The sequence below is a fragment of the Clupea harengus genome, chromosome 21 (assembly GCF_900700415.2).
Source record: "Clupea harengus chromosome 21, Ch_v2.0.2, whole genome shotgun sequence".
NCBI lineage: Eukaryota > Metazoa > Chordata > Actinopteri > Clupeiformes > Clupeidae > Clupea > Clupea harengus.
Genome location: NC_045172.1, coordinates 7,636,860 through 7,648,161, shown reverse-complemented (window position 1 = coordinate 7,648,161; position 11,302 = coordinate 7,636,860). Strand labels below are relative to the sequence as shown.

General features: G+C 42.2%; 1 protein-coding gene across 2 annotated transcripts; it reads left to right on the top strand.

The window, feature by feature from the left end:
• The first annotated feature begins 549 nt into the window (after positions 1 to 549).
• Positions 550 to 8,050, top strand: LOC116218241. Of its 2 annotated transcripts, XR_006151493.1 has the most exons (12): positions 550 to 832; positions 3,594 to 3,727; positions 4,128 to 4,267; positions 4,674 to 4,761; positions 4,932 to 5,310; positions 5,431 to 5,602; positions 5,809 to 6,032; positions 6,147 to 6,218; positions 6,339 to 6,505; positions 6,700 to 6,954; positions 7,252 to 7,519; positions 7,606 to 8,050. XR_006151493.1 is itself a non-coding variant. In XM_031559053.2 (11 exons), the coding sequence occupies exons 3-11, from the start codon at positions 4,134 to 4,136 to the stop codon at positions 7,363 to 7,365; spliced, it is 1,605 nt and encodes a 534-aa protein (XP_031414913.1). In that variant the 5' UTR covers positions 550 to 832; positions 3,594 to 3,727; positions 4,128 to 4,133; the 3' UTR covers positions 7,366 to 8,050. The 2 variants fall into 2 exon arrangements, 1 of the variants encoding a protein (XP_031414913.1); XM_031559053.2 differs by having other exon boundaries at positions 7,252 to 8,050.
• Positions 8,051 to 11,302: the final 3,252 nt, after the last annotated feature.

Genomic DNA, 11,302 nt, shown 5'->3' with positions numbered 1-11,302 from the left:
CAGTGTTCACCTTACGGCCTATTGTGGTCCCTAAAAGATATAAAAGCATAATATCATTCTATAGGCTATAGCCCTATGCAATTCTTTGTTAATTATGTTTAAATATGTAGATTACTTTTACTATTTATATGCTGCTTATACTATTTATGTTAACTGCTTTTATTTTTATTCCATTGCAACTTTAAACAGGTCTAAGGAGTTTGTTGTTTTCATGTAGCCCTGGCAACTAGCCGGCCTGAATAATATGCACATGAAATTAAACTTGTTGAACTCACCTCAACATGTCTTTTACAGTCATTGTGATTTACTTTTATAAGACAGGGGTACACCTTTCTATAGTCTGTTGTAAAATGTGTCTTATATTTTCGTTTTTTGGGGCACTCTCCCTCTGCCATGGTGCTCCTGTTCCTAGATACAATGAACTGATAATTCGGTTCGGGAGAAGAGATAAAAGCCCGCCCACACTGAAAATTGATTGGTTGACTTACCGAAACAGGCCAATCAGGATGCTTCATGAGGCACACACGCACACTGTCACACAGTCTCTAGGTCCCTCTCCCTCTCAGTCGTGCGCGCGCTACACAGATGCTCACGCGGTTTGGAGCAGGTCTGTCTCGTGTGCGCGGTCTTGCTCGCTAGCTCTAGATTCCGGGAGATTTTAAGTAATTTGCGGGCATCAGGGAGTCCCTATCAGTATGCAGGAGCTTCTTGGAACTTCCGGGAAACTTGGGATGTCTGACAACGGGTGTGATCACTTGTCGGAATTACATACTCACTTCTGGTTTTAATACCGATCCCAGCGGAAATACGGATCCCTTACCTATAGATGCAAGTAAGTACTAAGCCCAGAGTCCAGGGGGGTGGGGAGACAGGGTCTGGGCTTAGGTTTTGGGATGGGGTAAGGTTTTGGGAAAAGGTTATGGTCAGGATGGGGGTTATGTTAGGGTACATGGACTCCATGCTTTTCCTACACTCACACTCAAAGGGCCAGAGCAGGTTGGGCACTGTCCTTCCCTTTACGGTGGATGTCCACGGCACAAATTACATGTGTTAAATCGCTAGGCGAAAAGTCGCCTGGGGGGCGTGGTCAGAAACATCAGTTTGGCTGTAGCAAAGTTCAAGTAGCAAGTTCGGTTGCAGTGCTGCGCTAATGTAGCACATTAGCTTGTGAACTCCCAAAAAAATAATAAATAACAGTCCATCAAATTTTTGTGTTTTAGATTTTTTTTGACAAATTATGCTTAAGACAGTGTACTCTACCTGTTAGGCCTCAGAAGTTGAATTTCCCTGACTGGGTGACTAAACGACGCAGCTCACAAAATGTAAAGGCAGACTCTGATTCGGCACGTCTGAGAGGACTGGAAACAGAATAAAAAAAAAAAATAGGACTAACTTTTAACACTCAAGCCTTTAACTCGGCCACATAAAGTCCTGGCAACTTGGTTCAACTACTGTTTGATGAAGCTTGAAACCCCATAGTCTGACCCAGAAACACAAATTACCTGGTTTTATTGTTTTTTGGTAATTTGATAAAGTGTAATTCAGGTTTGTATATCTTTGCATGCAAAAAGTTCCAGGAACTTGATCTATGTTAATAACTTATATTAGCATGTGTGTTTTCACCCCTTTGCTTATGTCAGAGGTCAAATTGGATTCCAGAATATTGTTCACCATACAAATAAACCCACAAGGCCACACTAAAAAAAGATTCATATTTGATGGTTTGACCTTTAAACGTACTGGTGTACGGGCCTGCTTCTATTTACTTAGGCTGCACAGCGCACCGGCCTGTATTTGGGGCTGGCTTGTATTAGGGGCAGGCCTTTATTTCTTACTTACCGGTATCTTCTGTTATAGAATTGTATTATTTAAATCAAATAATGGGCATAATTACAGTAGGCTAATATCATTCATTGCATATGCGTTCAACACTTCCTGCAACCATTTACCGATAGGCTACCGGTAGAATGAAACCGGTAGACCTGTAGCTAATCAACTTTCTGGAGACTAACCATTTAGAAATGAATCCGTAATAAACCATAGTGTCAGTCTTAAGATACATCGTTAATTGCAGATATTTTCCAATGTTCTCAATTACAATCAAGCAAGTCAAAAATTTCACTCGGCCAAATAAAAAGTTTATCGCGTATAGCGCTTTATTTGCAGTGTCAACGTAACAATAAACATCTGGTCCCGTCAAAGGACAGCAATCACAGAACGAACAGGAGACAACCAAAATTAAACCAAAAGGCCAGGACTTAGACTAGGCCTATCATATTACGCAACTACCAAATTCATCAGCAACATCTGAATGGGCATAGCCATTAGGCTACGGTCAAATAGAGCAAAACAAACTCCGAACTAAATGGACCTTGCAAAATAGGCCTACATCTAAACATAATACTTAAGTCTACATCCAAAGCTCACCAGTAATGAGGCAACATTTGTACAGCTATTCGGCGTCCACCTCAACACCCTCTTCCCCATCCTCATCATCGAGAACAACAAGTTCATTATTAAGCAGCTCCTCCTCGTCGTTCTCCTCATCCTGGGCTACTTGCGTGCGGTTCTCCTCCCCCCGCTGCCGGAGCTGCGCCAGCGCATCCCTACCAGCGGCGCATGGCTGTCCCGCTTTAAAGCAATGGATGAGATCATCTTCACTCCCGTCATCTTTCAGTGTCAGTCCACAAACTTTGAATTTGTTTTGGGTCTATATTAAACTGCTTCGCTGCCTTTTCTCCCGAATGTTCTTCTGCAAACTTTAAAACCTTCTCTTTGAATTGTATATCGAATTTTCGCCTTGGCGCCATAGTGCACTGCTTTACTATCTATTTGAAAAAAGTAGCCTAGCCAACTAAAACGTTAAAGATAAACAACAGTAGGCTACGATACGTGCATTTAGGCTAAACAATAACAAATTGCCAGACGCGCCTTCATGAACAATAACAAATTCGCCTATTAGGCCTATGTGGTAAAATGTCTTTTTTTATTGCCAACAGCACATGGAATTAGCCAATAACATTAAACATAAGGAGAACATGTATTCATGAAATATTACTTTTATTTTTTTTTACCCCCGGCCTGTATTTGGGGCCCGGCTTTTATTTGTCCGTATCGACCACGCCCCCGGCTACTATCTGAAGCCCGGCCTCTAATTGAATCCCGGTCTTTATTTGAGAATTTACGGTATTCTGATTCGGCACGTCATAGAGGACTGGAAACTGAATTTTCTAAACAATAGGGCCATCCTTTTGCCACCTGCCACCAAAAAAGTCAAAGGGTCCTAACTTTAAACACTATATCTTTGCACGTACGCACACAAGCACAAACCCTAATCATCAGATCCAATGGCAGCAGATCCAATATCTGTGACATCCTTCGAAGCACTCTGGGAAAGTAATGGACACGTGCAAAACTTAAAAGTTTAAATGTCTTTATCTTGAAAATGGTCAGGTATCCATGTCCATACATAAATAAAAGATTCCTATTTCTGTGTTTCTATCACAATTAAGTCAAACAATGTGTCAACGTAAGAGTAATACAACATAATATTAATCCAGTAATAATAGACATGTTATTTATGGCTCTAACAGGAACCTTGGCGCAGGGTCATACGTCACATGGTCAAGCAATGTGTCAAAGTAAGAGTCTCTACTGGGACTGGTTTTGATGATTGACCGGGGCTCCTGGACATCAGAAAGTATTGATCATCTGTGAAGACAAGACAGTAAGATTTTTGCTCCTACTTTAACTATAATCTTACCTTCATCAATGGCTTTGTTGTTGGTATGTGTTGGCCTTGACATGTTGATGAAACATATTTCACTTGTTTCTGAAAAAATATATATATATATATATATATATTAAAAAAACTAGTAAAATTAGATATTAGTTTTTTCAAGTGAGCACATGTCATTGCAATAACTTAGATTAGCTTATTAGCAATTATAATTAGCCATAATTATTAGCAATTAGCTTAGCTATGTGATGTCAATGACATGCGCACACATGCATTGCACAGCATGCTTCTTGAAATATCATTTTGCCATCTTATATTGTTTTACTGGGGTGTATCAATAATAATAGTAAGAATAATAATAATAATGATAATATTCATTTTGTAACAGAAAAAAATGAATTCAGAAATCGAACAAAAATGCCCCATGTGCAGCTTGTGCTATGCTGCCATGCGGCAGCATTTAATGAAAGCGCACAAGGTTTGCAACAGAGTGGAGCTGAGGCTAATACTTAAAGCCTCTAATGGTCGGTAAGTATTTTTCTTTATTTCTTAGTAATTCATACAGTAATAATATCTGTAAAGCACAAAGGCTACTTAGGAGCGCTGTGTGTGTGGGCGCGCGCACTCCATGGAGTGACTATGAATGCTGCTGCTGATAGGCAAAGTGGCACTGGGGATTGGTCACAGAATCACTGCCAGTGTGCCAGATTTAATGTATTTATATGTTTTCATTCTTTATTTATACGCTGCCATGAGATCGGTCATCCTAATTTTTGACCTATGGGGATTTGCTTCACTTTAAACAAGTCTTCCTCACCACCACCCCTACCCCCTCACACCCTCCTCCTAAATAGCCTAATTCTACATAGACTTCAAATCTTTACTCCTAAGTAACCATTTCATTTTAATTCAATATAATTGTTTATTATTTCAGTGTTGCAGAACCACTGATATGCACCATCTGCAATGAAAAGAAGGTCAGGCTGGACAAGCATCTGCTGTCCAGCCACAAGTACCTGACGGTAAGTTTTTCTGCCACTTAAGGAGTTTGAATTGTCCACATTCAGAGATATAACATCCTATGGGAATACTGCACTGTGTGAAGTGTTTCTAACTCTCTCTCACAGATCCATGTTGTCTGTGTATTTTTGTAAGTATACTTCGCTAAGATATGCATGTGTCTGCTTTATAGTCGGCATCAAGGGCAGACCTTTTCAGGTGCTCGAAGAAGGAGTGGGTGCTTGGGCAGCTCAGGTTGTTGCGCGCATCCAACCCCTCTCCTCCCATGGTCAGCTATCTTGATATTAGACCTGAGGACCTGGCCAGGGAGGATCAGGAGGTTGCGCGCACAGTTTCCCTTTTGTCTGCCGCCCCTTCTGCTGCACCTGCTGCAGAGCCTGCTGCCCCTGCTACCCAGCCTGCCTGCCATGGCTGCAGGATCAGAGAGGCTGAAAATGCCAAGCTGCGGGGGACTGTGGCCATCCTCATGGGTAGGGAGAGGATGCACCGGCCCCCAAGGCGGCGCTTTCAGCGGGCAGAGGAGGACTTATGTATGGCTAAGCCCGGGTTTGGTTAGTATACTTTTTTTCCACTGGTCCCCAGTTGTGGCTTTGTTTAAAGGACCTTGAGCATAACCTTGGGGCCCTTCTGCTTAGAGTTCATGACACTAGCAATGTTATTTATTTTGACAGAGGAACTCATGGATCTTTTCTACGAGAGGGAACTGGGGGCCAAATCCGGCCTTAAGGACCAGGACAATTGCAAGCAGAGGGTTGCGAATATCAGGGAATTTGTGATCCTCTGCTGCGACGGAGTCCCACAAAAAAGTCTAACCGCCCTAAAGGAGGAGAGGCGGCTGACTGTGTATGTACTATATTGTCTATTATATATATACTAGACTACTATGTCACTTCTGCTAAATAATTCACCTAATAGGGTGAGTATACATATAGTGACCATTTATCTAAGAAGGTTGTAGTCACTTTGTTGGCGTTGACTGGGGGCATGCATTAAAATAACTTGCATAGATAAATCGTTTCTACAATACACAACATTCCTCAAATATTTAGTGCCGTCGGGAAGCTGAAGGAGAAGGGCCTGGCCCCGACCACCATAAAAAAAAAGATGGTGGACGTCACTGTTTTTTTTAAATGGTTGAAAAGGGCTTCGCCGGTCAGGGTCAGGCTTTCCCAGAAGGTCCTGGGGTGCCTGATTGACCAAATAAGGAAGCACCAAAAAGACCTGGCCAGGGATGTGGTCAGACACCAGCAGCGAGTGAGGAGAAGAAAGACAGGTTTGTCCTTTACATTTTGCTCCCAGGTTTCTATGCTTTTGCACGTTACCAGATCCAGGAACAGATTTGCAGGTATGAAAGTGTTTTAATAATATGCATTGCATGTCATTTCAGCAAATCTCCTCAAGGCAGCTGACCACAGCCAGTTTATCGACCTGGCCAGTCGAAAACTGCCCCTTTACCTCTGTAAGGGTTGAAATACAATGACAACTAAATTATTATTAGAATGCTTTGATAATTTTATGACAAGTAAGCAATACATTTAGTCAAACTGTAATAATGATGTTGTAATCCATGCTTGATCAGCTCGGCTCGAGAAGTCCCTGGAGGACAGGGACCTCCAAATGTTCTTTGGCCTCCTGGCGGGCCTGATGGTAACCACAAGCGGCCATAGAATCAACACTATTCGAAATCTGACGGTCCAGGAGGTGGAGGAGGCCGTCCACGTATGGGGGGACACGTACATCTTATACGTGAGGACTGACATTTTACTACATAGCTGGTCTACATAGCTGGCCCATATAATTTGCCAAAGGTTTAAAAATCTTAACTAAAAACAACATATTTATTCTAAAAGTCTGTGCTTCTGTATTTACAAGATTTTTGTATTTGACAGGGCCAGGTTAATGAAAGTCATAACTTATTCTTTGTTTTATATCTTTTACAGATCAAAAGCCACAAGACGAGGGGGACTTTCGGCGATGCCAAAGTGGCGCTCCAGGCAGAGGAGTATGGCGTAATGGTAAAGGCGATGGAGAGCCGGGACTGTTTCCCTGGTGGAATGTCGAACCACTATTTTTTTAATCAGTCCGGGAAACAGTCCCGGACACTTCTTGCCGCCTTCCAGGCCGTCTGGAAAGAGATTGGGATGAAGGAGCCTGCTCCAAGTTTTGTGGGCATGAGAAGCTCAATGGCCACACATGTGAGTATACATGTCAGTGATAATATATGAGTTATACTCAGTCAACTTTAAGGTGTTTGAAAAATCAGTGGACCCATTTGGATCTATCTGCTTGCTCCTGATTCTCTCTTCTGTCCTCCCTCCCCTTGTAGCTGTTGAGCTGAGGAGTTTTTCCTTGACATTGATTTCTTTCCCCAGTTGCCCTAATGCTTGCTCGAGAGGGTTTAGGCTCTGGGCTCTGTAAACAGGCTCTAAAGAGACAATCAGAATTGGAACCATATAAATAAAACTTAATTGAGCTTTATGTCTCCCATTTAGGCCCACAGGGCGCTACCTGCGGAAGCGGCCACGGCCGTGTCGGAGGCCATGTGCCACTGCACGGCCGCGCGGTTTTACGCGGCAAACCATTCCCCAGAGAAGACGTCAAATTGAGGGATGTAATGATCCGGCTCCAGCCTCGGAAGGAAGAGGCCTCCTGCTCCACCATCCCACGAAGGAGGCCTCGGGTGCAGCCCACCGATGCCTGAGCGCTGCAGACATCCGGAAAGTGGTGTGGAAATCACAAAAACCTCTCAAAATAGATAAGGTAAAACCTAGTTGATACATTTCAAACTAAATGTATTTGTTAAATGTTAACTTGCTTTTACCTGTTGTATCTGTTTTATAAAACAGCCGGGCTGAGAGGAAGGAGTGCCAAACCAAAGCCCAAAAAAAGCCTTAAGATGGTGGCACTTCCTCCCCCCTCAACTCCACCTCCTCCTTTTTATGTAATCTGTGTTGTGTTCTCTATGTTGTTCAATTTGTAAATAGTTGTAATGAAATTCACCTCCCTCAACTCCTCCTTTCATGTAATCTGTGTTGTGTTCATTATTGTTATTTTGTTAAATTTGTAGATAGTTGTAATTAAATGCTATGTTGTTCAAATGTTATGTTGTTCAAGATTTGTAAATAGTTGTAATGAAATAATAAAATGTATGTGTTGCAATCAGATCTTTCAGTCGTTATATGTTCCTGATTTTACCCCTTTGAGGTTACACATGACTTACCTACATGTTTACAGCAGTGTTGTAAGGTCTTGGCTCTGATGTGCTCGACTGTGCCACCCCTGCCTTTCACGGGGACGGCCCAGTGTACCGAAAGCCCGATATTCCGAAAAAATATATTTTAAGTGGCACAAAAGACACAGCATTTAGTTTGCGCAGCGGAGCGGAGACGCTCACCGGGCTATCACGCATATAACTTTTCCTAGGCAATATTTGTTAACTTAGCCTACTCTGGTTTTTAATATGGGGTACCACTCATGCGAAGGAAATCACCGGCAGATTGTCGCAGGACATTACGCAGATCTTTTCAAGCACTGGCAAAGCATGCATGCGTTGGCAATCATAAAATTATTTTTGTAGGCTATCATCGCGATGCTAATGCCATGTGTGTATAATAATATTCTGAATTAAAGTTCATGCTTGTGAAATAAATGCGTTTATGATTGTGTGATTCATTGGGATGTGCATGTGGGCTATAGTGGTTCACGTTGCTGTGCTCACAATTTCGGAACAGCGGGCTGTGGGAAAATTGGGCTTTCGGAACATTGCCATGGAACCCCTTTCACACCAAGATGTACAGAATTGTTTTATTGTGCCTTTAAGAGACAAGCGGGCTTTCTCACGGATACACTCCAGTAATTTCTTTGAATAGAAAAATAACAATATTCATTGTTGACAATAAATTACAATAAAATACAGAATACAGCAAGGGAGGGTAATGGCTGCGATAAAGAAAAGAAAGAAAAAACAGCACGATAAAACACAGCTCACACCTAGGCTTAGGCTAGGTCAAACAAACAAATGAATACAAAAGCAAACAAACCAAAAACTACTCACGTTGATTATATTAACACATTTGACGGCGATCGAAAGTTCAAATTAGACATGCCATCGTCTTCTCACAGACCTTTCACACCTACGCGTTAGAATGCGTTGATCCAACGGATGTCGGAGGAGGAGTCTGGCGCGTGGGGTTCTGTTGATACCAGAGATGCTATAGTGAGATTGACAGGTCAACAAACCAATCACGCCACTAGCAAGCTGTTTACCTTGTAAGTAGTAGCATGCTAACATTAGATAGGGGGCTCAGACACCTCGCAAATCCTATCAGACGTATTTTTCAGATACAATAAAGGGGTTTTTACATTGTACAGTGTCTATTTCTCGGTAACTTTGAAAAAATCTAAGCAAAAAAAAGTCAAACAAACCACTTTTAGGTACAAATACGACCATCTATGGAGTTTGGTCCGCCATCTTTTTTCTTTAGATTGCTGCTTTTAGACGTGAGCATATACGGGATCTGATTGGCTAGCGCCTGTGCTGTCAGTTATGCATGAAAGGCAATTTGATTGGCTGACACAAGCATTGCCTCACGAAAAGTTGAACATTTTTCAACTCTTGCTGCAAGCGATGCATGAAACGCAACGGAGCCACAATTCAGTTCGGCAAAGGATGACGTCACCGTCAACCCTGACGGATCAACGCATTCCAACGCAAAGGTGTAAATGCTCTGTAACTCTGCCACCTCTTCTATTTCAAGATGTTTCAATACGTGCGTCATTAGTGACAGTCTTTTCCTTTATGTCTGAATTTCCTCGCCTGATATTTTTAGAAAATCACAAATGTCCAGCAAATGGTCTCTATTCAAAGTATGTAGCCCCCCTACTACTTCCTCTTGTAATTCTTCTAAGGTGGCCATTGTTAGTAGGACTGGAGAGATCTTGGCTTGATAACTAGCCTACCCCTGCACTGTAAAAAAAAAATAATAATAATAACTACAGTTGTTGTTCTAACACACAACTTTATTGTAAGCTAACTCAGAAATACAATTGTGTCATTAACTGTCAGGTTTTTCTCGGGGATTGAACCCGAGATGCTGGATCTGGGGAACTAGCGCTTAGCCCAGTGTGCTAATGAGAGGACCCAGTTGCAGGATGTTGAAAAGGGATTGTTTATTGCAAAACAGCGGTAATCCAAAAACACAGAAGATACGAATCCAGGGCAAAAGGCCATAAACTAAAGAAGCTACTAAAAGTGTAGCTATCAGCGGAACTACGCCCTAGCAGCGAGAGGCGATGCTTGAGAGCAACGCGACAAAAAGCAGTACGAGAACTGCACAGTGAACGAACCTTTAACCTCGCGCTAGGCATAGCGAGGAAAACACTAACGACCCGATGAGGGCCACAGCGATTAGCCAGGAATTTATACCCTGGCTAATAGAGGGAAGTGACAATCACAAAAACGCGAGACAGGTGAGAGCACAAATCACAATGGGGAACAGGTGAGGGCACACGAAGACAACAAAGGCACATGTGGACACAAATGAGTTCATGATGTCCTTTGGCCACCAGAGGCCGCCAATGTGCCAAATGGTTGCCCGAAGTCGTGACACTAACAAATAAATACATGTTTGCCCAACTCATATTCTCAGAATTTGGTTAACAAGGACATTTGATTCACCAAAACAAGATTTTTTTGTTTCCCTCAACGTTCTCCCAAGATTAGAAAGATTGTAACAAAAATGTTTAAGTTTCCTTAGTCGCTAACCGATCCTAGTCGCGCATGTGTCACTTTGCGACACTGTCGACAGCGAAGCCGCGCATTCGTCTCAACGACAGATAATGTAAGATTGCCAGTTTCAATCATAGGCATATATATCTATATATGTCATGGTTTCTGATGGAGATAATTTGCAAACACTGTTAATTACTTAAGAATGTATGAATCATGTGCTTATGAAATGGCTTTTCTGCGTGTGTGTAACTTAGAATATTAGGTGCCACTTAGTCTGCATATGTACAAGAGCATGTTTAGACCAGAAGTGATAAGAAGGGACGAAATGTGCTTCTTCCGACCTTGCAAAACTTCCATCCTTGCCTCGGACGTCAGAAATCCACCACTTGGTTATCTCTGCTGAACGCGAAACTTCTGTCTATATAAACCTTGTGCGATGTGTTTATCATGGCTTCACTTTCAGCCTTGTGCTGGGGGTAAGCCCGATTGCAATTGTTGTTTGTCTAATAAATATACTTATATGCAGCTCCGGAGTCCTGAGGTAACTAGGGTGAATTTTCACCTATCAGTTTTAATCATGGAAGACAGCGAAGACAGCCAGTTTTACCGAAACATGACCGTTTACTTAACAAGAGAGATGGTGTCACTATGGACTAAAAATATGAGGTGTCTATCCTCAGTTACATTTTGAGGGGTACGTACGTTGTACAGCACAACAGCAGTAAAATGAAGACTGCTCAAATAGTCTGAGTCGATTAGCTTAAAAAGGGGGAAAGGTATAAATATTACATTAAATATACCCACATTATGCG

Coding starts and splice junctions, on each gene's coding strand:
- LOC116218241 (XM_031559053.2), top strand. CDS start 4,134: ATGAATTCAGAAATCGAACAAAAATGCCCCATGTGCAGCTTGTGCTAT. Junction 6,033..6,146: donor AGTGAGGAGAAGAAAGACAG/GTTTGTCCTTTA, acceptor ATGTCATTTCAG/CAAATCTCCTCAAGGCAGCT. Junction 6,219..6,338: donor AAAACTGCCCCTTTACCTCT/GTAAGGGTTGAA, acceptor ATGCTTGATCAG/CTCGGCTCGAGAAGTCCCTG.